Source organism: Vanellus vanellus (genome assembly GCF_965231255.1).
Source record: "Vanellus vanellus genome assembly, chromosome: 2".
NCBI classification, from domain to species: Eukaryota; Metazoa; Chordata; class Aves; order Charadriiformes; family Charadriidae; genus Vanellus; species Vanellus vanellus.
This window is the reverse complement of record NC_138906.1, coordinates 78,425,803-78,453,672: the sequence shown is the minus strand read 5'-3', so window position 1 is coordinate 78,453,672 and position 27,870 is coordinate 78,425,803. Positions and strand designations below refer to the sequence as shown.

General features: G+C 42.5%; 1 protein-coding gene across 1 annotated transcript in view; it reads left to right on the top strand.

Moving 5' to 3' along the window:
- Positions 1 to 244: 244 nt before the first annotated feature.
- The window catches only part of GMDS (GDP-mannose 4,6-dehydratase), a 442,696-nt gene continuing 415,070 nt past the window's right edge, over positions 245 to 27,870 (top strand). The window contains exon 1 of the mRNA XM_082499607.1: positions 245 to 546. Coding sequence (XP_082355733.1) covers positions 430 to 546 — 117 coding nt within the window. The 5' untranslated portion in view covers positions 245 to 429. The remainder of the gene's footprint in view (positions 547 to 27,870) is intronic.

Sequence of the window (27,870 nt, the reverse complement as noted above, 5' to 3'; positions counted from 1 at the left end):
TCCCCGCCCGCTCTCAACCAATCACCGCCTTCGTCCGCGGCGCGCCGGCCGGCAGCAGTGGCGCGCTGCGTCTCCGGTCCCTTTTAAGAAAGTGTCGGGGCTCCTGATTGGCTGCGGGGCTGAGCGGGGCGGGGCGAGGCGAGGGGAGGGGATGGCCGACTTAAAGCGCGCGGTCGGGGGTGGGCCTGGCGGCAGGGGCGGGGCTGCACCTGCGGCCGCCGCGGGGCGGGGTGGGAGTGCGAGCGCCGGCGGGCAGCGAGCGCGGAAATGCCGCCGCGGTGGCGACCGGAGCGGCAGCGGTAGCCTCCGGGTGGCGGCAGGCGTCCTTCCCTTCCGTGCCCGCCCCCAGTGCGCTGTGAGCCTGCCCCCGGCGGCCGCGCCTCCGCCGCGGGTTGTCTCCGCACCTGGGCCGTGCCTGCCGCCGCGAGGATGGCACAGCCGGCGGCGGCGGCAGCAGCAGCGTGTGCCTGTGCCGCCTCGGCGGGAGGCGACGGCGACGAGATGAACGGCAGGAAGGTGGCTCTCATCACCGGCATCACCGGGCAGGTAAGGGCGGGGGGGCTCCCCTCGGTCCATGGCTTTCCCCTTGTGGGCAGCTGGGTCTGGCGGGGCTCCCGGTGGCGGAGGCGGGGGATGCGGGGGGAGGCCCCGCGTGGGAGCGGTGGCGGTGGAGGGCTTGGCGTGGGGCTACCGGCCGCGTCCGCGGGCAGCGGCGGCCCGCCCCCCCCCCCCTCTGCTCGCATCCTCGCCGGTGTGTTCCCGGCCCCTAAAACACCCTTAACGGGGCAGCTGCCCCCCCACCCCCAACACACACCCCCACGCTGGTGCCCGCGCCCGCTTCCCCTCACGGTTTCGCGCAGTCAGCTGTGGGCGTGCAGAAGGTCCCTGGGACAGCCCCGGCAAGCACAGAGACGGACAGACCGCCCGCTTCTATCCGCCCCGAGGTACGGGGCTTTGCCGGCCTCACCCAGGTGTGGCTGGGGCTTGTTTGGCTGGGGGGGTTACGGGTGACTTTCACCAGGTGTGTATGGGGGCGGGGGGTCCATCGCTTATTTTCTGTCTCGGCTTTGGACTGTCTTATAGTAACCTTTACCTGGGATTCCTAAGAAATCAGCTAAACCTGTACCGCAGGTGAGGTGTGAAGTGAGTGTCAGGGAGAAAGGAGCCACACCTGTAAGGGATAACACGAGGAGCCGGTGCTGGGACTCTTCATCCTGATGGTCTGCAGCGGTGAAGGTAGCGCTGCAGTGTGGTACCAGTGCAGGTGTGGGGCTGCTCGCTATCAGGTTTGGTTTCAGCGGACTTGTCGCTCAGAGGGGCTGTTCGTCACCTGTCCCTTTCACACACTGGGCAGCCATGCGTTACAGTCAGTACCCGCTTTATACCCAGGCCTGAATGGGTGACAAAAGCGTCTCCCCAGGCTGCTGCTTTTGTATTCATGTGTGTTCATTGCAGTCTCCAATTTTTTTGGCTGTATTACTCATAGGGATAATGATACTCTGAGTCCTGGTGCTTTGAGCAGAAGGTGTAGGAGAAGGGTGGCAAGGAAAGAAAATAAATCACGGTTTCCCTTGGAGCAACTTCTGCACTGTGAAAGAAGATGTGCTGGTGGTGAGTTTTAACCTGGTGAGATCTGCAGGGATGTTAATGTGTGCAGTTTGCAGCTTTTGTCCGAACAGGCAGCTAGGATATTTGGTTGGATTGTTTGTCAGTGCAGAGGTCTACACTGTTGTGTCTTTGCTGGCATGTGGGTGCTAAATAAAAGCTGTTGTGGATGTACTTAGTCATATTTGAGGAACACCTTACTTTGCAATGTTGATGTTGCCTACTGCCTGGAAAAAAAAAAAGGGTTCTGCTTGTGCGTTGCTTATCTCTTGGAACGTGCTGAATGACTTCTGCTCGGAGGGTGTATCCTCTGTGATTGGTATAACCTGTTAAGTAGGTAATGTTTTATAGTAAGCATCTTAGAATCCAAATTTTTTCCTTTACGGTTTGCATTCGATCAGTGACAGCTTCATGCATGGAAGAACATCTTCCCCTTCAACTGTGACTTGTCCTGGTATGGTTGCAGATCCATTTGTGAGGTGTTGGTGTGGATCACTTAGAAGGTCGTGAGCATTGCAGAAAAGAACATGTCAAAATAAACATATTGCTCTTTTACTCTGAGACAGTGTAAGTCAGTGCTTCTTTTTTCTTCTGTAGAAGAGCGACCTGACCTTTTATGAGGCAGTAAATCCAGAGACAATATAGTGTCATAGCAGCTTTCATCTGTTATCTAGGAGAACCTGCACTATGCTTTGAGTGTTCACCTGCTGTTTGTGTTTTACCTCATTATGTCTGTTCTTGTGTGTTCTTACAATATTTTCTGGTGCGCGCACTTCCCATAGGGTAGCAGCTGTGTGCCCAAAGTGGCCTTAGGAGACCCCTCCAAGCAGCTGTCTGACAAGGAGATATAATGATGTCTGAGAAGAGGAAAAACTAATGATCTGTTTGTAACTAATATTTTTGTTTGATGTTTGTTTCTAGCAAGAGCACAGTCAGAGCTTTCCCAAGGACTACTTTGCTGTGTGAACAGTCTTCCAGTTTGTTGGCAGAAGTACGTTTCTCTTCATCAGAGATAGTAAGTTAGAGGCCTGTTAGCTACAATGCTACAATTCTTTCAGCACTGTGTTCTCTGTTGTTTTTCTCTACTTCTAAAGCAGTTCTTCCACCTTGATTTAACCTTTGTCAGGCATATTGTTGGAACGTGTGGAGAACCAGAGCTAGCCTGGGATACCTGCAAGTTAGCTGGTGAGGTTGGCTTAGGATGGAAGTCTTATGTTGAGGGTGGCCTTTTCTGGGGTCCTGTAGTCCTCCATCATTTTGAGGAATCGTTGTCCCTCTTTTCTTAGATGAACTTTGAAGAACGTCATCGTAGTACTTGTTCCTTGCCCCTCTTTCATGCCCTGTCTTTATTTTTACATAATAGTTGTTTTATTTGGAGAGGCCTCACCCAGAAATGGGAGACCTGGGTTCTGTTTCTTATCTTAGAATAGGCAGACTTGTATGTCCCACCTCCTGGGAGAAAGTCGTAGTGCCATCAGTTTTTAAACTTAATTGCCATGTGTAAAATGTACAAATATGCTGAAGTGGAAACTAGACCTCAGGCTTTGTCTTTCCCAGGTAGTTACTTTAATTATGGGGCTAAAAGAGTTGGTCTGTTTCATGTTCTTCCTTGAAAGTGGGAGATAAAGGCTTGGATCGTTTTAGACTGAGGAAGGCTTAGAACAGAATAGGATGGTAAACTCCCCTTATTTAAACTGGGCTCCTTACACTACAGCAAAACTCTTTTAAAAGCAAGTTGGCACAGTTGCATTGTAAAACGAATGCGCTTTTGTTTGCGTGGGGCCAGCGTACTCTGAGAGTATTTGCTGAACTAAGACACAGTGGTGACTGGTTCCTGGAACAAGGGTAGGTGGGAGAAGCATTGAGCTAACTGGGCTGTGACCATTTTGGGAAAACATGGAGTTGGGCGTTTGTCTTGAGAGTACTCTCAAGCCAAACTAAGGTGCTGCTTGAACTGTAGCAGCCCTTCCCGAGTTGAGATGATGCCACAGCAAGTGTGCTTAGTCATAGTGTTGAAATCGGACAATTCATTTTATTTTTCAGAACTTCTGTATAGCTGTGAACATCTCCATTGCCCATCTTTTTCACTGACAAAAGATGGGATTTTCTTTCTGCTATGATGGAGAAAGAGTTGAGCTCAGGTTAGGGCTATATTTTGACAATGGCGCAGCTTTTAACTGAAATATACCATGGAGATATAGCACAGCTGTAACTTCTGATTCATGGATTTCTAATAGGATTCATTAGACTTCACAGCATGCCAGATGAGGATGGGCTGTCTGCACAAATTCTTCTGTATAGTGAGTGACAGGAGGCTGGTGCCATGTGCCAGTTTACGGCACCAGTTAACAAAACCAGTTCACATGGCTTACTTCTTTTCTAGATACATGATATTAAAAAGGACAGGTCACTGCAAGGGTGAATGTGTTACTGACAGGAAGGTGATTTTGTGACCTTTGGCCAAATAAAAGGAGTTTGCAATATGCATGGTAAAGCGACAAAAGAAAACAAATCCTATAATTGTATGGTCAGGACTCAAACAGTGTTCTGGCTGCAAGGGCTGGACCTTAGTCTTTATGGAATCAAAGCAGATAAATGAATCTCTACAAATTCTGCATTTACCAGTGGGGTTAGCATGAAATCAGTACCATTCTACCACTTGCGTTACTGATAAGAGACTCTTAAGCATGTAGCCAGTGGTGTTGTACATGCCTTTTGCAGTATTGAGATTTCCCTTATCTCTCTTCTCCCACCACAGCAGGGGGATGAACCACACTTCACTGTTTTGCTAAAATGACTTCCAGAGTGAGGCAATTGCTGTGGCTGGATGGATGAAAAACATTTCTGAAGTGTCACGTAGGTATTGGTCTGCTGGTAGACTACTTGTGAGTAATGCATAGCATTCTTTTCCTTAAATTAAGGAAAAGTAGTTCAAATGAAACAGGCCTGTTGTGTCTATTAAAATGAAAATATTTTCTTACAAAACTAGAATGTGACTCTTATTGGAAGAGTGTTTTCACAATGTAAAATAGATGTGCTGGACTTTTCCAACTTTGATACCTTGAATTACTCTGTAAAAATGAGAGTTTTGAATCAAATACCAGTATAAGTAACAAATTTTATTCTAGATGTGCAGCTATGTCTTGTCCCTTATTTGGGGAAGCTACTAAAGCAGTACTTCTTGACAGCATTGTTTTCTAGGCACTGTGACTAAATGTCTGCTAAAGTTGCATTTAAATATCTTTCCAGAAAGTCTGATTGCACTGCAGTCAGTCCGATTGTCTTTCTGTATGCTGATGCTTGTAAGAGTACTTAGATATTTGACTTCTTGGAGGAATACCAAGAAATACTCGGGGCCGAGTCTAACTACGAGGTTATATGTTGATGTTTCTACTTTCCTGCTCAGTCACTGGGTTATGAGCGGTGAATAACGTCTATCTTGTGTCTGGTGCTGCTCTGCTTTACTTGGAGAGACAGTGAAGTAAGAGTTTGTAGACCGAGATCATTCAACAGGCACTTATAAAGCTCAGCTTTGAATGAAGCAATGCACTAGAACGTGAGTGTCAGTACATGGCCAGAGGCTATTGCAAATTGAGGATGAAGAAAGCAGTTGTGTGTCTGCCCTGTGAGAGCTCTTACAGCAGCAGTACTAGCACCAGCTCCTGAGCCCTTGCCTGCAGTTCTGTCAAATTGAACTGCTGTTTGGCAAAACTTAAAGTAGCAGCCTCAGAAGTTTCAACCAAACCCTAAGATAGAGTAAATAGGACTGACAAGTGAGCGTGCATGCAGAAATGCAAGAAGATTCTCTCCAACTGGTTGATGTAGGTAGAATATGAGGTCTGTCTCTATCTTTCTGGTATCAGAAGTTCAATCAGTTGCTTGCGGCCTTTGCTATTCCTGTAACACCAAACCCCCATACATGTGACTGCAAGTTTTATGCAGATGTTGCAGTTTGTAGTTTGAGACAGGCTAACCGTATCAGGGCTGGGGAGGGAGATACTGAGAAAACAAGACTTGCTCTTGTGAACTGAGGTTAATATTTTTTTTTTTTTTAATCTGGCCATTGAGAATGAAACCAAGCAAGACAGACCCTGTGGGGCAAACTACCAGTAATAAGAGAACGTGACTCATTGCTTAGTATTTAAAAAAAAAAAAAGTAATGACTAGCTGATATGGAGTATGACTGTTGGTTCTGTTTTATCTCAGACCAGGACATAGCCTTTGATACTCTGGCTAAAAGAACTTTTTCTTGGAAAAGCCTTGTAAAGGAAACAGTTAAACAACCTCTTAGAAAAGCTGTTTTCTTTAAGTATTGTGATCAAGTGGTGAGGTAGGAATCTTTGTGGAGTGTGTGTATGCTTAGGAGGCAGATGTAGAGAAATGTTATAGCCTGTTGTACCAGACAGAGGACATTGGCTTGCCAGGTGAAGGATGAAATCCAAAGGATTGCTTTTCTGCATAGAAGTGGGAGGATAGTTTTTGTTGAAACTGGCTAAAGCTGAATGTTAGTATTGCTGTCTTTTCATTTGAACAAATATCTTGGTTGAAATCTAGTACTCTATTTCAATTGCTGTCTCTGAGTATCCAAGAGTTGTTCTGAGTGAGAACTTCAGCTGTATTGAACATTCTTACCTTAGTTTGAGGATGCAGAGATCTAGGAACACTAATTTGGGCACAAACTGAAATACAAGAAACTTCATTTAAACTTGAGAGGGTGTGTGGTGTTTGTTTTGTGTGTTTGGTTTTTTTTTTTTGGGTGGTGGTGGTTTTGTTTTAAATGAGAGTGGTCAAGCATTAGAACAGACTACCCAGAGAGGTTGTGGAGTATGTGTCTCTGGAGCTATTCAAAACCGAACTGGACATGGCCCCAAACAACCTGCTTTAGCTGACCCTGGATTGAGCAGGGATCTTGACCTGGATGATCCACAGAGGTCACTTTCAACATAAACCTGTGTGATTCTGTGAGTCCTCCACAGTATCAGAAGTGGAACACTTGCAATTTGTGACAAGGTGTCCTAAGCGGCTAGTTGAAAACTCTGCAGCAGATGAATAGTGGCTGTGGCATGAAACCCAAGCTTGCCTAAAATATAATTCCAGATCTTTCCCTTTACAGGATATAAATAAGAAGCTTTGCTATTGAATTTCGTCCAAAACTCTTGAGAAAAAGGTATTTTATTGAAAAGTAGTATAACAAATATGGAAATGGGAGACTAGACTATTCTCTGAAAACAGAGGTCCTACTTCTAGAAAGATGCCTGAATTTAGATTGTCTTGGCTCCCCCTTTGAAGGGAGAGGGGTTACCAGATAGTCTAATTCAGCTCATGCATTGACCTCTTACCAAAGGAATTTATAAGTACGTGGTCCAATGTTTTACTCTTTCATCTGTGTTTCATACTTCACAACAATATGTGCAGACTGGGCTTTTGTCTTCTCCAAGAACTGGGAGTCCAGGATATTGGCTGCTTTCTGTGCCTGCCCAGAGGAGCCCAGCTATATTCCATTGTCTTTCAGAATAGTGCAGTTAGTGGTGCTCACATAAGTAAGCTACAGGATATTAATGGTAAAAAGTATGGCTGATGCAAGATTAGTTCATGGATGTCTTGATGTATTAACTTCCCTTTTTTTTGTTTCCATCTTTGCACAGCTTTGCTCAGTGTTTGTGACTGCCAGTGAAGTCTATTCTGTAGCTGCTTACTGGAGAGGGAAGTTCTGGTAGCCTGGCTCAGCTAGCAGGTATTAACTCAAGGACCAGTGCAGGCAATCTGATTCCCTGTGTTTGACCATAAGATGTGGATTGAAAAACATTGTGAACAGCAAGTGAATTATAAGGTACTGTATGCTGTGATATGTACCTGCTGTGAAAGTAGGTAAAATACTGAAAACGTTCCAGGAAAAATAAAATAAGGTTCATCTTAACGGTGCTAAGATGTGAAACAGATAGAAGAATGGTACCCAATTTGGGTTTGGGAAGCTGACTTCCTCCAAGCAACACTTATCATGGAAGTTTCTTGTGCTGTGGATAGTCATGGGGGCTATTGCCACTGCTGCACTGACTGACAAGGAGAGCAGGATATCTTATTGCCAGCAGCATGCCACTTGCTTTGTCTTGGGTTTTTTGGTTTGTGTGTTGTTTTTTTTTCTTAATTTAATGAAGATTAGTGACTGACAGCGTAAACAGAGTCTGTATTTCTCTTTAAGTTTTTAAAGAGTTGAAGCATCATCTCTGTGTACCCACAGCCAATCCAAACTGAAGAGCGAGCTTCTGGGAAAACCTTTTTCCTGTGATTTCATCCTCTCCGACTAAGTTTTGGTATTTTTCTCCTCTGATTGTCTCTTTCAGATCCTTTTGGCTGTTGAGCTTTCTGCACAAGGGAGTCAGTTTCTTAGAAAATAGATAGCTATGCAGAAGGACAAGGAAAATGGAGTACTTAAACCTGCTGATGGCCTGTGTGAAGAACACATCAAAGTTACTACTCTGATCCCTGTAATCCATGGAAGCTGAATAAAAGGTTTTTCAGTGCAGTTGTGATACTGGTATTGACCCTAGTGGTGCTTCCTGTTGCCCACATCTTATTTCTCTGAGGAGTACTGAGACTGAATTTCTTTGCACTTACCTACGCTTTCATTTAGTCTGGGAGGCAGGAAGTACTTTCTCTCTCTTTACAATTTCTAGCAACTTTATCCCAGCTTCTTCATACTTCTGGGTCTGGAGTAGAGTACCGATTAAGTATCTGTTCCTACAAACTTGTCAGCCCTGCTTTTCCTGCACTGTTGTAGCACAACTCAGGCTTATTTTGGAAAGCGTGGTTTCCTTGAAGCACTAGGTGAACAATGACACAAGGGCAAGTCAGCAGCCTGGCAGATGTCTAATTTCCTCTCACAGGTGTGTGCTCTCTCTTACTCTAAATCTCTTCTTGTTACTTGGGTTGCTTTTTAGCCAAATGAGCAAAACAAATAATAAAGATTTTTTTTTTTTTCCCCCTTTATATTTTTGTCATCTCATGCTTCTTTCATATGAATTCACTGATTGTTTTTTTTCATCACTTCAGTTAAGTAATTCCTTTGGGTCATATGCATATGAACCAAGGGATGCAGTTATGTCCAGAACTTTCAATTAAGCAAAGCTGTAGGAAGTGAGGTGAAAGAGTGGAATTGTGTCCAGTCTCCTCTATTACTGGAAAGTCCCTATAGCTCTTTCCGTTTTGAGGGTGTGCACAGACTTAATCTAAATCCATAACGAAGCTTTTGTAAAGCCTGCCAAACAAGTTGATGTAAACTAGCTTATCTGTTGTCACCTGTGCTTCTTACATGTGTCATTAAGCAGCTGAACTTCCTCATATGCAATGTAAATGTTGCAACAATTTTTCTTTTCATTTATTCACAAATACACACAAGGCAGTATACTTAAGGCAGGCTTCCTTCAGGAGTGTTACTGTAAAGACTTTTTTTAAATAGGAAACATGAATTTTGCTTTAACTCAAAAATGTTATCTGACAGTAAGCAGATTAAGTCTAAGGACATATCCATTGACTTTATGATCTGGTTGCTGTTAGTTCAGTGATAAGTACCATTGAAGAGCATTTGATGCTGTACCCTGAGACGGCTCCACTGCATTGAATAACAGTACAGCTTGCATCGTGCATTAAAATTGGTCAGTTAGAAGTTGACAGTATCACAACAGCTTTGTAGTGATGCTCAGCTAAGTATAGTGGTCCAACAGGTGTGTCAGCCACAGAAATGTACTTGCCTTGGGTGTGGGATGCCGTGGATCTTGGCTTTTTGCAAAGAGTTTCCAAGTAGATAAACTAGCTTGAGCTCCATTTGCTGTGCTTGAACACCTTTGAAATAACAGTAAGAAAAAATGCCTGCTCTGGAAAAATCTAACTATTAAATATAGTAAGATACAGTCAAATTTTATGAAAAGTTTTTGCAGGGCATTGCTTTAGTTCTCATTTGACTCATTTATTGCTGCTTGGAAATTCTTCTCAAAATTCCTACAGCCTGTGGTGAAATCTGATGCCGAAGCAAAAAATTTGCTGTGTTGAATGTCTCGTTGAGTGCTTTTGCTGTAATGAGAAGATACCTTGTCTCTGCTGCATATCTGACACCTTCATAGCTATTAAATATGTGCCTCTTGGCTTTTTTTCTTTTCCTCTTCTTCCAAGTTCCTGGGGAGATTATATTCTTTGAATGTTAGGTATATCCCATACAAATCTCTAAAGCTTTACCTTCCAGGATAGTGCTGAAGTCATAGATATGCTGTCAGGTCTACTGTAACTGTACTTGTGTATTCATAGGCACTTAAAGGTAGCATGTCACTATACTGCAATGGAAGACTTAAATGACCCCCTCCCCGCCCCCCTCATCCCCCCCAAAAAGTCAGAAAACGCCTAGCATCTTGAAAAACATAGGCAATTCTCTTATTTGCGTCCTATAATGTCTGAACCCATGCCAGAAGTAGCTTGAACATATTTACCATTTTATGAATGGAATTAAGCCTTTCCTAAGGCACGTTGAATGGTATGGATATCTAGAAGGAAAGAAAACCTGAAGTCAAGCAGGAATACTCCTGACTGCTCCTATTCATGCTCGGTTTCTGGTTTTTATGCTTCTAGTTTGATATGCTGCAGTCCCTTTTGTCTGCTACTGTAGTCCCTACCTTTGCATTTCTCTTGATGCTCTTCTGGAACGGGGAAATAACATCTGACTGTTTAGGCTGCTGCTTGTCAAATTGCAGGCATGCTGTCACAGGGTGTGGTTATTCTGTTTGCTTTTTTTCCTAACACTTGTTTCATGCATGCAGGATCTCTTTAGGTGCATTAGCAACGGCTGACCTCATCAGTGATACTGGTGGTGACCCGTAGTTTCCTCCTGATTGCGATTTCTCTTTTAGAAAGATAAGGAACAGCCTACTTTACCTTTGGCTGCCGGTTGGTGTCCTTGCCTTCTTTAGCACTGATATCGCTCTCAAAAAGCGTAAACGTTACTGTGGAGCAGATTTGTTTTTGAAATGCTGAAATTTCTGGCTATGCTTTCTGGATTTCGTACAGCTAAATAATTGTGGTTTTGATGTCAGTGTAACTTTTCCCATGATTACACAGTAGTAGTCTGTCATCGTATGCTTGCCAAAATTCAACATGCTGTTTGCTTCTGAAGTTAAAATACTATTAAAATCCTATAAGACAAAAGGGATACAGAGCTCTTCAGACCTACATGCAACCTATCATATTTTTCCATCTCCTGGGTGGCTTTGTCAAGTATCTGTGTTCCATGGGAATGCTTAGGAAGATACGGCTCAGAACCTTCTTTGCTGGTGTTGACTTGGTTGTTACTGGTCAAGTGTTGCTCTGCTGAAGCCCGAGCCTGGTCTGTACCAGCAGAACTTCACAGCCTCTTTGCTTATAAGTTGTTGGGTTCCCCCCCCCCATCAATGTTTGCAGTGGTGCTGGAAGCCTTTTCAGAATCTGGCTGGCCTTTGAACAGCAGCAGGGGCTCTGTGGTTGTAGGTCTGCAGGCTCGGTAGCATATATCATTTTATTCTTGAAGGTGAAATAAAGTTGGAGAATTATTCTTGCAGATGTGAAGGCAAGGAAGTCATAAAGACTAAGAGTTAAACTTCAGTTTATGCTCTTGTCAGCCTGTTTTAGGGAAATAGTCATACTTGCAGCTGATCCGAGACTGAAAAACTTATAACTGTGTGGTTTTGCTTCATGGATTTGATTTCTTAAAATTCTGAAGGTCACCTGATATGCATTAAATGTTCCTATGGTCTTATTGGAGCCCTTTATAGTTGAATATATAGTGTGACTGTTTCAGTCCTTTTCCTGCATTTTAAAATGAGAAGAGGATTTTTTTTTTACTAATTTGAGAGTTCTTCGTTATTCAAGACTGAAATAGGGGTCTTAATACTGACTGTGTCCCCAAAATAATGCTTGTTGCGTTTCTGTTGGTAATACCTCTCTACTTTCATACTCTTGCAGTTATGCTGGCTCACTACTTAGTCATTTATATAAAAAAAACACCTCTGTGGACATGCGTTATTGTGGTGCGATTTTTTTTTTTTGATTTGTGACGTGTGAGTAGAATTTCAAATCATTGTCTGTGGCTTTTCTTGTTTAAACTGTATGAGAGATCAGACTCTCTTAAAATTGGAAAGTAGCTCAGATGGGGAAATACTGACTGCTAATCCCTTTTACAGTGCCATTCAGCTCTGTCACACACAAAAACTCTGTCAGTTTTAATCGCATCCAGGATCTCGCATCTGTCTGTCTTGATCAATTAAAGGGAAGTGTAACACAAACTTGGCAAATTGAAAACGAACAGAACCTTAAGACTACTGAAATTCCCTAAGCAATAATGCTGTGGTTTTGATTTTGATAAATCGAATGAACTGTTAAATGATGGTTTAAGTTATTTTCAGTTAATATGAAGGTGTGTAAAGCAGGAAATAAATGCGCATTAGAAATAGACAACTTCCCCATCAGTTAATGTTGTAACTAGTACTTGCAGTGGTGGACATACAGCTTACTCTTGACAGTGGTTAAAGTAGGTTGAGTTTCTCTCAGATTTACTTGGTGGACTTCAAAATGTGATGGTGAACTCTCACTAATTAACTGAAGCTATTTCATCTCCTTTGTATGGGCCCGTGTTACTGGTGATGGATTCTGTCATCTCGGGCGGGAACCTTCTTGCTTAACTGTTTTTACACCCGAGCAAGTTGTCTAGGCAGCTGGTTCGGTGGGTGAGAACCCTCTAGCTGATTGAGAGCCCAGGCTTGTTTGAGCAAATGCAGCTGCCTACCTTGGGATAAGACGACTGGCGCTGTGAATTGTGTTGGCTATAGGTGTATCTGTTCTGCTGACTGTGAAAGGTGCTTAGGGTGGCTGCCTGATGGGGCTTATGCTTGTGTTGTCCTGAGTAGCACTTCATCTGGCAGCGAGGAAGCATTTATTTTATAACCCGAAGTACTCTACAGGCCAAGCAAAGGTGACAGAATTGGGTAACTTGTGTTGTTTCTTCTAGTAAGAAGAGTATATTGTGGAGTAAACGTGTGCGTATGCAGTTAAAGAAACGGGGACTAAGTGCTTTTACGGGTACTGCTCTTGTGAGACTGATGCCTTGGGAGTTGATCTGAAGAGGAACGGAGCTCCCAAATCACCGCCTGCCTCCTGAGCACTCTCACCCCACTGCAGCGATGTTGTCGCTGCTGTCCTCTCAATGCCCGACCCTCTAGTCTTTCTCTTTCAGGGACTGACTGGCGCGTTTTGATTTCCGCCTTGCTTGGACTCAGTGATGTGTCTTATATTGCTGTCACTTTGATGTTAAACTGTGATTCCAGCCAAAAATGGTTTTGCTTCAAAAATTCTCTGGAGAGTTCAGGTATTTTTGTCTATTGGTTCACTGAGACTGTAGCATTTTGGTGTAAGCTAATGACTGTCCATGTTCCCCTTGTAAAACTTCCTTATAATTACTTACAAATGTTGGCACCTACTGTATGGCCTCTATGTGTTGAAGGACAGGATGGGGCCAGTTTATAGCCCTGGATGGTAGGAAAAGGGAAAGGGTGGCCAAAAATCAATTAAAGAGAGATTCTTTTGAAGGAAGTACAAGCCCATGGTCCTAATGAAGGTCTGAAATCTTGTGAGCGATTCAATATGCTGAGTGAAATAATGTCACCAGTTTGATCCTGACCAGTTCTTCACTTTAAGTGGGGGTGGTTTTGATGATTTTTTTTTTTAATTGCTTTCACTAAGAAAGAATTTGAATTTATGGGAATGGTATTGGCTAGTTATCAACTCGAATCTCTTTTTTTTTTTTTTTTTTTTTTTAATTCACTTCTTAAGGCTTAAAAGATTACTCTTGACCGTTCAGATAGGGGTTTTTCCCTTCAGTTTAACATTTTGTGTGTGTGTTCCGCTTTCCCTCTGGCTTGTTTGGGACTGAGGGAAAGATGGAGGAGGGGAGGGGTTTATAAATCTACAGAATTTGTCAGGTGTTGCCTTTAAGTCTTTCTAGTTCCACGTGTTCCTCTGATTATTTTAATGAGGAGGCTTCATTTTAATGTGGGATAAGGGGAAAAGATGTAGAAAAGGCCAGGAGGAAAAACTACTCTTGTTTCTTTCTTTAGAGTAGGACTGTATTGCCTTTGGCATTATGTATGTGGAAGAAACATAGCTCTGTTTATATGGGGGGGGAATCAGATTATTAAAATTGAGTGTTTAATTAAATTATCTTACTAAATATTACAACTAAGAGACACTACAGCTTTTTCACACTGAGGCAGTCAAGAGTGCTAGCCTGCTAAGCTAGTCTGTAATGTTTGTCGTAATTAAACTTAATAGTTAAACAGAATAAAATCTAGAACCCCTGCAGTATGCCTGATGTGTCAGAACACACTGGGAAGAGGTTATTTTGGAGTCTGGTCACATTCTATTTGGTTTGACTCTGCATTTTATTTAAAAGGAGGTGCTTTTTTATTGGCAGGACCTCTTCAGTAGTATATCCCTCACACGTTTGATTGAAACGCTACATTTTTCATGCTTGTTTGGGACAGATGTGAGTGCTGTGTCAGCGTAAGTGGGGCTTTTAATTTTGTGCGTGTTCAGGGCTAATCACTCACTGCTTATTATTTGGTTACAGATTTCCTTGCTTGAAGGATCTCAAGTGGTGCCTTTTCAAACATAAATCTGTTAATGCCGTTCTGTGTTTAAGCAAATGGTGGCCAGATTACAAAGATCTATAGCTGTGAACTGTGTATTAGCACGCAGTTCCTTTGGTATACCTCTAATTCTTGAAGAACGTATGCCAAAGCAGAAAAATCACACACTCTTATTTCTCAGTTTCTCGCACTCTACCAAGTTTCTGTCTTGCAGTATTTACCAAACTGTCTTTTAAGGTGTAGCCTTATTTGGTGATGATTATATCCACAAACGACTTGCAAATTCTGGATCTTACTGTTCGGAGATTATGTATTAAAATATAGTTGACTCTTGCATTTTACCCAGTGAAAACAGAAACCGTGCTCCCCGTGGGTACAGGCGCAATACGCTGCTTCTACTGAAGGCCGTTTTTACAGCTGAGTGTTAAGGTCATGAAAATCAAACTGCTGACACAGCCTTAATCATAGTGCCACAAGTAGCACTTCTTTGTTTTTGTACGACAGTTTCATTGGTACTATTAATAGTTGGCTCCTTACAGGTGTTCGTGTATAATAACTTGTAAGACAACACTTGGTGAGTTTTCAAATGAATCACGTTAATTCCAGGATTAATTTTTGCAGAGAGACCTTTTCACTCTTTTTCCTTTTGAGGGTTTTTGGTCATAAAAATCCATATGTTGAAAACATTCATTACTTTTAATTCTTCAAGTGCAGCTCTGTGTCGGGGGGGGGGGAGCAGAAAGAGCAACTGGCTTGCCTGTGGCAGTGGACAGCCTCACTCCATCCGAGGTTTCTGTTGTCAATCCCCTCGGGGGGAAAAATACTGATCTCTCCGTTTTCCTGGTGTGCCATTGCTGCTCGGCTGGCAGGACAGCGTCAGGAGGTGTAGCTCCAGCCTTAGCCTCTTCGAGAGAATACCAGGTGTCGCGAAAGTGTGAAGAAAAGCCTGTGTGCTTCTGGTTCAGGCACCGGCAAGGAAAAACGGAATATGGTAGTGAAGGCTTTCCTCAGCTGTTGCTGGGTCTGACTATGGACGTCTCGTGCTTTTAGCGGGGCGGATGGCGGAAGGCAGAGTTCCCTGTGCAGGGCTCTCTGTTGCTCCCCCTTGGGTCTGGTGTACCCGGTGGGGTTAGGGGGACAAAGGAGCGACTGTGTACAGAACGTGAATCTGGAACAGCTTAGGTGGCTAATAGTCACTCCTCGGGCAGCTTGGAGAAACGCCCTTCGTGGGGTGAACCGTGAAACTGTGCTGTTCTCTCCTACGGTTATCATTGAGCCCCGTTTTAAAGCAGTTTAGGACTGGCGCGTTGCCTCTACCAGGTAGTGCTGGTTAATGCAATAATACACCAGGATATAATTATCTCGGCCTCTGGAGAAACTGAACTGAGAGTAACTTGTTTCAGAAGCGAGCGATTTTCTGTGTGTGGCTCCTGGCATCTATAAAGCAAACAAGTCTTTGTTCAACTCCAGTTACAACCTCTTTGGGACTGCTGTTGAAACACGGCTAGCAGGCGTGCTATGGTATCGATACGTTTCTCTTTCTCCCTGGCCTGTACCTGAGCTTGTTGATATTTGAAAAATGCACGTGAGGTTTATTCGCAAATGGTAATGCTTTAATATAGATTTCAAAGATGTATCAGATCCTGTGGCATGCACGTGTATATAGTTGCACCTTTAAAGAGTTTAGGTAATGAAGTCTTTGATCTGGATTTAGCTGAAAGTTGTTATTAGGCTTTTAAGAGATTTCATAGGAGGAATGGCTTAATTAGTGTGAAGACCAGCCTTGCAGAACTAACACTCCTCACACATTGCAATCTTCGTTAATACATTTAGCCACACTTAGTTCATTAATTGCATGGAAAAAGGCTGACTAATCCAGTGGAAATGTTGGGGGGGGGGGGAGGGGGTTAGGGGGGCTAGAGATGGAGGAGGAGAAGTCATAAAGGTAAAATTTCTGGTTCTGCTGCCTTCTGGTTCAGGTTGTTCCGAGGGCTCTGTCAGCATTGCTGCTGTCAAGCCCGGCCAAATCAAAATCCTCAGCTGATGAGAGACAGAGGACTCAAAATCTGCTCCAGCTGTAAACCTTCTTTCAGGGTTTTTTGGTTGGTCTTCAGCTGTGGTTCACCTTGACTGGCCACGCAGGTACTACTGCTGGGAAAATGGTAGGAATACATAGCTGGGAGGGGGGAATGGAGGCTAAAAGTAGGATGACCCCTTTCAGTGGAAGCATGCAAGAGTGAAACTGCAAGCTGTTCATGAACAGAATAAGTATTTTTCAAGAAAGTGTGCTTATGGGTTTAAATAAATGAAATGCTTTGTCTAAGCACTGCAGTATGTTAGGAATCATAGAATCATAGGGTTGGAAGGGACCTCTGGAGATCATCTAGTCCAACCGCCCTGCCAGAGCAGGGCCACCTTGGAGCAGGTTGCACAGGAACGCATCCAGGCAGGTTTTGAATGTCTCCAGAGGTGGAGATTCCTCTACCTCCCTGGGCAGCCTGTTCCAGTGCTCTGCCACCCTCAAGGTAAAGAAGTTCCTCCTCATTTAAGGTGGAACTTCCTATACTCAAGTCTGTGCCCGTTACTTCTTGTCCTGTCTCTGGGCACCACCAAAAAGAGCCTGGCCCCATCCTCCTGGCAACTACCCTTTAAGTATTTATAAGCATGGATCAGGTCCCCCCTCAACCGTCTCTTTTCCAGACTAAAGAGACCCAATTCCCTCAGTCTTTCTTCATAAGAGTGGTGTTCCAGTTCCTGAATAAACTGGATGCTCCTGAAGTAATGGTTAAAGGTGAACGACGACGACAAGCTGCTTGAAGCTAAATACTGTTACTATGCATCATCAGTTCTGTATCAGCAATTATTAAGTCAAATTCTGATTTCCTTGGTTGCTTTGTTACCATGATTTGGTCATTATTCTCAGTACCTCAGGTGTACCTGACTTTCCTTAGGTTTCCACTTTGAAACTATTTCCAGGGAATTCCTCATGACAAGGTATGAACATGGGTGGTTGAACTTTGTAGTAAGTAATATTTACTGGTTTAGTAAGTAACAAGACTTTATATAGAGAGAAGGTGCTTTGGGTCTCTTTCTTAAACACTTTCGAGGAGTGCTGCTGTTCTGGATACCTGCGAAGGTGACCTTGTTGGGAGTGGACTTTGAAGAGGACTACGTCAGCTCCATACTACTTCCTCTGTTATTTGAAACTGATGTCAAATGCAGGGAAGCTTGAGATGGGCATGGAAACTTTTGTCAAATTTCTGTTCCATCTTTGTGATGGGAAAAGAAACTTTGTGTGTGTGGTGAGGAGGAATTGTTGCTGTGGAGGAGAAGGGCAAAATGGTTTGGGGAGAAGAAGAAAGTCCAAAATCTGAAAGCAAAGCACTGTTTGGAGCAGGACTGGGGCACTCTTTCCCTTTTTTTTCACTGCCAGGGTCAGGAGGCTCATGACCCCCAAGTTCCACAATGGCTGTTCTCCTTTTGTAGAACTTTATTTCATGTTGGTGTGAAGATTAGCAGAGAGAGTACCCTCCATTTCTCTATCGTGGTGTTTGTTTTTTTTTTTTTTTCCTCTGCAACATGGACCGGGACAGATACTTAATGGAGACGATGCTCTTGTTCTCTGACAGACTGGTGATGCGGTTGCATGTGGGGCTGTGCAGCTGTGGCACAGTAAAGCCCTCCACCTAGAGGGAGGAGACAGAAAGACTGCTGCAGCCAGCGGAGCAAGGCTGGCTGGGCTGCCCTGGCTTGGAACATCGGCACTTTGCACGAAGGAGATACCGATTGTGAAGGTTTTGTGGGTTTTTTTGTTGTTTTTTTTGTTTGTTTGTTTTGAATAAGGGAGGAAATCAAGTAACTGATAACGTTCTTGGCTAGTATTTTATTTCCAGTAAAAGCCCTAGACTCTCCTAGTCAATAAGAGCAGATACAATATATGCAAACTTGATCGTAACAGTCCCCATGTTTTTCAGGCCCCCGTGTGCTTTGAAATAAATCACTTGCTTAGTCTCTGCTTTGTCCATTCCTTGATTCGAAAGCAGGCTTTTAAGGAGCAGCTGTGCACCTTACTCTGGCTGAAGACAATACTTGGATAAGTGCGTTTCCCAACAGGCTCTGCATGCATGGCTGTGCTTGCAGAACAGACCTGCTCGTGCTGAAACCTGAACTTTTTATCACAAGTGAAAGGACATATTTGTAAGCAGCAAGAAATTGCGTCCCTCCCGTATATTAGCTTTCTCCACCTTTTCCTCCAATCTCTTCTCCTATTGGGTCTTTTCTGCTTTGGGCTTTATTTTTTTTTTTTTTTTTTTTATATGACGGTTGGCTGCCCACCTCCTGTGCTGTTGGGTTTTGGTTATTGGGAAAACTGCTGCCGGAATCACTGTCATCGAGCAGCTGTAGCTGCCGCCATTTCCCCCTCCCTTTCTGAGCCTTCAGAGAAACTGATGGCTAACTTTAGAGCTGACGTCAGCCCCTCCGCTTCCCAATGTGAGTGGGAAGGGAGAAAAACTCCTCAATGAGCAGTCTTCTCTCCAGATATGGAGTTATGAAGTATGTGTCTTTCTAAACAGAGTTTCACTGTGTCACAGCTGGCATGCTATGCGGTGATGTAGCGCCGGGTAATGAGCAAAGTAATTCATAATACTTCTATCTGTCCTACTCTGGGACTTGAGAATTTGCCAGTTTATTCCCAGACTTGAGTTTTTCACATGCTTGAAAAAAGTCACAAAGTTAGCCAACAACAATTTTGTTCTTTTCTATTAACGATTTAGTGTTGTCCAGATGTGAGGAGATTTACATACTTCTTCCATGCATGAGGAGCTGTGGAACTGTTGCCTCCAGGGGTAGTTTCAGGAGGTGATAAGGTTTCTGTTCAAGCAGAAAATTGTTCATATCTCCTTGGAAGAATATTTCAAGTCATTTGCTGAACGTTGTCTTTTGAAAATTTTATATATATCTTGTTCATCTGGATACAAAATAAGTTGTTGCAGAAGGTATGTATTGCTTTAGCATAGTGGCAGCCTTTTTTTAGAAATCTTGGACCCTGATGAAGAATAGAAGTATGTGTTTCTGTTTTTTTGGCAAAAAGTATATTCGCTTTGGTTCTTGTGGGAAATACATGTTACATTCCAGCTATGTTGTCCTGACAAAGAGAGAAAACTTATTTAATTCCTTTTTTTTCTGTTTTTAAAGGAGGAAATTAACTTGACTAGGATGAAATCCTTGTGTTCTTACATATGCCTGGAGTATTTTTGGTTCTCTTATGTGTTCAGTTTCTTCAAGTTTGCAGCACTGGTATATGGACTTTCAGATTCCTTATACGAACTGAGCTATTTTTCTGTTCGAGCCTCAGTGAGAAGAGTTTGCTTACAGATAACCAGTGTGACAATCGAGGATAGGGAAACCAAAATGTAGTACTCCATAATACGGCAGACCTAGAGGGAACTGCTGGAGCATATGTGATAATTGTTAACAAGAGTTACTGCTTAACGTTAACTAGTGCTATCATGTATGGTATTGGTTTCTTACAGTTTTTCACTAAATCTACTTGAATTGCTGCTGTCTGAATTAATCCTTCAGGGAAGAAAGCCGCAAGTGAGTTAATGGAGGTTATATTTGACAACACAACGTAGTGTTGATGCAGAGCATGAGGGATCTTTTGTAGGGTTCTGCTACTGCCCTGATGGGTGAGTTTGGTAGTACCATTTCCTATATTTGCAGAAGTTTCCTGTCTTAGACTGTGCTCTTTTGCCTCCTTCATGGTTTTTGCCAGGCTTTTACAGTTGATCCTGAAATTTCCTATATTGGCTGGCTCTTTCATAAGGCTTCAATCCAAATGAGCCAACTGTAAGAGAATACAAAGTGTGAGGAAGGGAGAGAGGATGTTTTACAGTGTTGCATAACCTTCATACCACTTTGGGGTGGGGTGCGTGGTTTGGAGCATGGCCTTAAGAACTTTTTTGGGACAGGAGATTTTGTCTCCAGTTGGGCTATATTCATAAACTCTTGGAAAAAGTCTGTTCTTGGAGTCAAATAGGGACTTTGTGGTGTTGCCTGTCTGACTTCTGAGAAGGCTTCCTCCGTGCTGACCATGTTCCAGTCCGTACAGCTTTTACTTCTGCCAGACTCAGTGTCCCTGTGGGGCTGTGAAGTATTTTCCTGAGGCTTGACGGGGCTTCTCTGCCTCAGTCAGCTAGGATGAGACTGGGAAACAGGAGTGAAATCTGAGAGCATCTCTCTTCTGGTTTTGGTGTTCTAGGTAATTTGTGCTGCCTTCTGATCCATCTGTGCTATAATCTAAAGGAGGGCTGTTAGAAGTGGGTCAGCATTGTGTAGGAGAAGAGGAGTGGGGACTGGAAGTCTTGAAATAAAACTGAGGCAGAGGTGATCTGCTGAAGCAGATGATTAAACCCCCCCCGAGGATCTAGCTGAACAAGAGGCTGGGCAAGAAGGTTGGTGCTGGATGTTGGCTAGGTAGGTAGGGGTGGTAGTCGGGGAGAGAGGGCAGAGGATAGCTGTGGTACAGCTGACTTCAGCTGAGCACTGAAACCGTCACAAGAATTCAGGACACTTTTTGTGGTGCTAGTGAAAACGTTAAAGTACATAGGGGAGCAAAAGGCAGCCCTTGCCCAGACATTTGGTTTCTGCTGCAGGCATGGTGTGAGAGAAGAGACTTCTGCTGTAGAGAGAAGTCAGATCAACAAACTGACTTAAGGCAAGGGGGGAAGAGGTTTCCACTGGGTTGTTGAGCTGATCTGACTTGACTTATAGCCACATGCTGCCTTGTATGGGATGGAGAGAGACAAGGGAGGGTAGTCCTTCCCTGTGTTGAAAGCGTGGCTCCACACTCAGGTTTTTGAACCTCACTCACCAGATGTTAATGGCTTATTCATGGGCTTTTCACAGACGTTTGGTACATGAGGAGCAAAGTTCCTTTAGCTGTTGCTTTGCCATGTTCAGAATATCTCCCAGGCCCCAAAGATCTCACCTTAATGCCCTTGGAAAATGAGGAATGCATCTTTAATGACCATATTTCAGTCTCACGTGTGACTTGTACAGGATAGGGATTTGGTGGCAGAGATGAGGACTATTTGTTGGAGAAGGGTAACTCTCTGCATTTCACACCCAGGTCTTCTGTAGCTACAACTTTCTTTCAGAGCTTATACTTTTCTGCAAGGAAAAACATAGTTAAGCAAAATTCCAGCCATTATTTTTTTTTATTCCAGCACTGATTTCTTTTAAAGCAACTTGTCTATAAGCACAAGCTTGCTTTCTACAAAATGTCTGTAGGAGTAACTGTAAAATCATAGAATGGTTTGGGTTGGAAGATCATCTGGTTCCAACCCCCCTGCCGTGGGCAAGGACACCTCCCACCAGACCAGGTTGCTCAAAGTCTCATCCAGCCTGGCCTTGAACACCTCTAGGGATGGGGCCTCCACGACTTCCCTGGGCAACCTGTTCCAGTGCCTCACTACCCTCACAGTAAAGAATTTCTTCCTTATATCTAAACTAAATCTAACCCCTTTCAGTTTAAAACCATCATCCCTCATCCTATTGCCACACTCCCTGTAAAAGAGTCCCTCCCCATCTTTCCTGTAGACCCCTTTTAAGTACTGGAAGGCCGCTACAAGGTCTGCCTGGAGCCTTCCCTTCTCCAGGCTGAACAACCCCAACTCTCAGCCTGTCTTCATAAGAGAGGTCCTCTTGACCCACTCAAGCTTGCCCATGTGTTTTTATTCATCCTTTTTGAGTGCTTTTACAGTATGCCACATAAATTTGTTGCCCCAGGCAGAGTAGTGCTAGAGATGATCCTTTTATCCAATTTAAGTCTGTTTTGGTGCTACTTGTGACCTGAGGTATCGTAGCACGAGGTGTCATTATAGCTGTGGCTGTTGGTGAGGTAAGTAGGGCAGCACCTTGTTCTTAAGAATTAAGGTAATGCTTAACGTAAATAGTAACTTTAAGTATTGGGTTATATGGAATATATGGAATACAGAAGGATTCCAAGCATGTTTTCCCACGCTGCTCTGCCAAAGTTTCCTAGTTTTTACTTGCAGTGTGTCCTGTAGTCCGATTCCTTATGAACAAATACATTCAATTCTGAGAACTGTGCTGTTGCTACTGATGTGCAGCAACGCACAAGAAGTGATTGTGTGATTAGCAGTCTTTTTCATAACCTTAGCTTCATTGCAGGCAACTTTCTTCATGGAATTAGAGTCAAATTCTTGACTGTAGAGAAATGCTGGCGCCCTTACTGTTCTGGAAACTGATGGAGGTACAAATATAATTGTGTTTTGCTTCCTTTTTCTGCGTGTGAAGAAGGCGATATTTTGCTCTCTTAGAGGAGATTAGCCTGCAGAATGCTAATTCTGATATTGAAAGAGTGGATTTTTTTTATACTTGAAGTGAGTTAGTGTTTTGTTGCCATTTGAATTTGACAATATAAGGACACCTCGTTAGTTATTAATTTCAAAACCAAACACCTCAAATTCTATATGGCTTATCAGTGTGGAGATATATTTCTATATCAAGTGGATAGTATATATGTTTAAATTAATGCTTTAAGAAAAGCTTTGATACGCAATGACTGACTGAAGTTATCTAATGCTCTGTTTTGACTGAAGTTTAAACTTGACCTTTCCATCAGAAAGCTGCCTGGGATAGGCTGTTCATATGACTTGTTGCTTTCTGAATAATAGCTTGTGAGAAATTTTATTGCTGAAAAACAATGACTTACTGCTATTTCTGAACTAGTTAAGAAATAAAACAGATGATGTTTGTCACAGTTCAAGTATAGAAGCTCTGTCAGTACCATGTGTGCTACAGTGATAACCTTCCTCTTGTTCTGTATTGGTGTATTATGGCAAATACACTCTTTGTGCTGTATGTAGTACAATGACTGTCATCTTATGTGTTGGGGTTCTTAGTAGTGACCTTTTCAGTTTTGAACATAAGCGTGTTGGAAATGTTGGATTTCTCTAGTGTGTAATAAATGTGCATTACTGTTCCTGAGTATCTTTGCTTGGTATTTTTGAACTTTGAGAATGCAAACCCACTCATTCTTACGTATAATAAACATGGAGCATAGTAAAAGTATTCACTTTTGATGTAATTAAATCTGAAAGTGACTCTTAAAATGCTTGATAAATAGCAATAGTAAATGCCTGTTCAATAAATATTTTAAAGCCACTTGTACGTAATTATGAAACGAATAAAATATTCTGTGCAAAATATCTACAAATTTTATGTTATGCTTAATGGGCTGCTGCTTCTGTGGTGTGTTGGCCAGATTCAGTCCTCTAACCACTGTCTACGCTCTTCGTTAATGAGAGAGAAGAAAAGGTGTGGGAGAAGCAGGTGAGAAGCAGGGCCTGAAGCAGCGGGAGTGCTTTGACTGTAGAGGGTGCTGGGGACACTGTACTTGGTGCTAAGGGTGGATGAGGAGCTGAGCAGGGGCCCTTTGGGAAGAAATGGGAGAAGAGTAGAAAGACACTGCAATTCCCTTTATCTGTCTCCAGAAGTTGAAGATGCTCTTTCTGGCAGCCTCCAACCAAGACGGAAAGGAAAGAAAGGGGGAGAGGAAGGGCTTCTTCCTCAATAAGGTGGATGTTGAATCCAGCTGTGGCTCTCTTCCCTCAGTTTGCTCGTTCCTTTATTCTTCCCATCCTCTCAGCAATGAGGGAGGCATTAAATCTGTTTTGGTGCATGTGCTTTCTTCTTTCATTCATTTTCTGGAAAAAGAAATCATAGCCTCTGTCAAACTTGAAGGTGCCTGGAGAGCCTTGGTCAGGAAGACAGTCCTGGTTTGGGGGAGCGATCTGCAGGGTCTTTCCTCCCTTGCATGTCATCTTCTGCTCTCAGTTTCCCATGAGGTTGTAGCCCACAGTGTTATTGGGGTTGCAAATACAATGCTCTGCTCCAGAGCACTATGATAGGACAAATGCGCACTGCAAAAGTGTGGCTGAAGCTTTCCCTGCCAGAAGCGGATGGAGCTGTGTCGCTGTATTTGGGCTGCTAGGCCAATGCAAACTGGGAGGTTGGAGGGAGCCCACAGCGGTCACCCACAACTAAGCACAAGGTATGGACTTGGGTCCACTTGCGGGTGATGCCAACACCCACTTGAAGCATTGAGCTGTCGGCTTAGTAACAAAATAAAATCCTACTTTTCTAGGTTAAATTTGGCATATGTAGCGGCCATCGGTTATCTCACAGTAACAATGTGCAGATAGAGGTTGGGATTTGAACCCCTCCCAGCAATCACTGCAAGCTAACACATGTGAACTAGAGAGCTCATACGCTAATCAAAAAGGTGTCAGTCAAAAATGTCTTGTTTTAAATGAGTGCAGATTTTAGCCACACAAGTATTTGAGGGCTCTGGACTGCTATAGGCACTTCTACCCTAAATGAAATGAGGTGTGTGTACAGGCGTCTAATTGGTTTTTATACTGTTCAGAAACTTCTTGTGGATTTATAATGTTGAATCAAGTGACTGCAGGATGTTGAATATGAGTAAGACTGTGTTTAAGCACAGAAAATGCCTTCGCTCTAAATCTTGATTCTCCGTTTAAGATTGAGGTTGAAAACTCCCCACTAAACTAATAAATTTGAACAGCTTTTTCATAGGAAATGATTTCAATGCTTTAATTGTCATTAAGATGACATCTTTAATACCAAAATTTATGTACTTATTAAAATTACTGATTATTTTTTGCTTATCTGGAATTTTGATTCCTACTATATTTAGATTTATAGCAAGTTTGGTTTTGTTTGGGGTTTTTTCTTTTTGTGGGAAGGAAGCTTCATGTAAAGGCTTTCTGAATTCAGGTCTTAAGTGATTCTTACGTATATGGTGTATAAACAGTGAGTTTTGTATGAGTGCTCCCTCAACGATATGTCTCTTCCCCAATGAATGTTACAGTATTCATCTCAAAAGCTGATAAACTGATGAATCTCCTTTACGAACCATGTGAAAATACAGTTAAGAATTAAAAAGGAATAAGAAGAATATTAAAGATAAAATGTTAAGAAGTTATCTTTGTTATAGTAGCAATGTCTTTAGGCTAATGGAAAACAGGCTGTTTTCAGTTTCTTTCTAATTTGAATGGCTTGTAATTTTCAGAATGGGTTAAATATGTTCATTTTAGTGTGGTAACTTGCACCAGATACATAGTGCATTAAGTACAAGGGCTCTTAGCAGAAGAGCTGCATCTTCAATAAGTTAATATTGAGAGAAACAGGAGTATTTTTTTTTGTTTGTTTTAACAACCCCTCCCCCCCCCCCCCCCCAAACCTCTGGCTTTATTAAAAACAAATAAAAAACTTTTAACCTTCTCTGGTGGACTTTTCTTCCAGCTGTTACTGAAACTGGTGTGCCCCTGGCTCATTAGGCTGCGCAGCTGAGGCTGCCGTGCTTGCCGGCGAGCAGGGCATTTATGATCAAGTTCCTGTTACTGACTGGCTCTAGAGAAAAATGCCAAATTCCACCAGACATAATACAGTAGGTCCACTGTGGGAGACTTGGGCAAATGCTGTTTTGACATTTTTAGACTGGGATTTTTCTTTTTCTATTTCTAGGGTTATTTTCTTGAATTTGTTTTTTTTTTTTTTTTTTTTTTTTCCAGGCTCTTAAGCAAGTTTTGCAAGCAATTAAGAAAATGACCAACCTTAACACAATGTCTTAACAGGCCTGGGTAATGTGGAACAAGAAAAGCATTTGTAAATCTTTTTGCAATTGTATTAGGAGATATGTGAGCTCTCATCCTTTTCTTTTTTTAATACACTGAACATATGTGTCAGCTGAGTGGCTTATTCGTTGTTTGGGCTTGGTTTTGGTAATAACGGTACAATTTTAAAAATGTGATCCACAGTATAATCAAAACGCAGTAGAAAAGTGAAGTACGTTTGCAGCTTTGTGATATTAAACAACATCTCCCTCTCCTTTTTTTTTTTTTTTTTTTTCCTTGGAAATGGTCAATTCACACCCCTTCCCTTAAAAGAGACAAATAAAACTTGGTTTAGAAAACATCACTGTGAGCTCTTCAAGCTTATCTGTAACTCAAGTCTTTTTTTTAATGGTAGGTGTCTGGCACTTGTAATGATAGTCTTGTTCACAGTTTAATGGTTTCCAAATATACAGCAAAGGAAAACAAAATTAGGCATTCAACCACCTGTTCAGTCTTGTGGGAGGAAGGCTTTAGGTCCAGGGGGTAGGGTAACACCTTCCTCAAAAAAGAAGAGAGAGATTAAATCATTGTAATTAAATAGTTATAATGATAGCATATACTTTAGGGTAAAAGTTTTAGGATAAATGTGAATATCTTAAAAAAAAAAAAAGTATACATAGCTTCTTTTTGCCTTTTTAGAAGACTTTTATTAAATAAAAATACTTTGATTTAAGGAACTATGTCAGCTAAGACCCTGACTAAATTGTTGAAGTTTGATTATTAAAACTGGGGATATACAACACCCAAAGCTCGCACATCAGTTTACTAGAGCTATGAAATAATCAGAAATATAATAGCAGGGCTACTGAAATATTAATAACTTCATTCCCCTGGGGAAAAAACATCTGAATCCCAGATTGTCATTTAGTCAAATGACCTGAAAATAGTAATAGTCGTCTTAATCTTGCAATTTTGATGAAAGCAAAGAAACTTGCTATGGAAAATTTCTGAAATATCCTAGAAAATATCATCAGCGCTTGAAAGCATTATACAAAAGTTCATAAGAATCAAACTTGAAATTAGTTTTTACACTCTCAATAAGAAGCTGGAGTATTAAGACTTGTAAAGGTGTCATTTTTAGGTAAATAACTCTGAGTTCAGAAACAAGTGCTTCCGAAAACTATTGTGGTGTCTGTGGTGTCATAAAAAAAGATTTGTGTAGCAGAGCCAGGGAATAGTGATAAATACAGAGAAAAATATTGTTGTGTAAAACTTCTGACATGGAGTAAGTCAATTTCTTTCCTGCAATGAGGTCTCCCGCTTTGTATGATAGAGAACGCTTTCCAAGATTTGATTGGGGTCACAATCATTCTTCAAACCAGCTCACAGCCTTTAATATAGAGAGTGAAAAGGGGGATTTGAGGACTTTCTTTCGCCTTGTTGATTGCTTTGACGGTAAGACTTTTGAGTAGTTTGAGGTAAAATATAAAATGGTAATAAATAGCAGAATGCATGTAATTTGCTGGGTGTATTATTAAGACTTGTAAATTGTAGCTAGATGGCTCCAACTTTGAAAAAGATTTAGCCTTGTATCCTCTGGATGTGCTCGCTGTGTGGACTGATTTTCTGTTAGGAATTGTTAGCAGAACCATGAGCTACTTAAGTAGATGCCAGTAGGGCACAAGAGTATGATTTCAGTCAAAACTTCTGTACAGGAACAGAAGAGACAGGAAGATATAGGCAGGTGTTCCCAGAAGAACTTCTAGTTAACTTCTAGGTGCAAGCTGTATCTTACAACAACTCAAGAATAGAACGTGGTGATTTTTGCAGTATGATCAAGCATCAGATGAACAATCTGTGTTCATTGCCTTGCTACCATTAATTGTTATTTTTCCAGCCTTACCTGGGAGTGAATGTCTTGCTATGCTGGTTACTGTTGT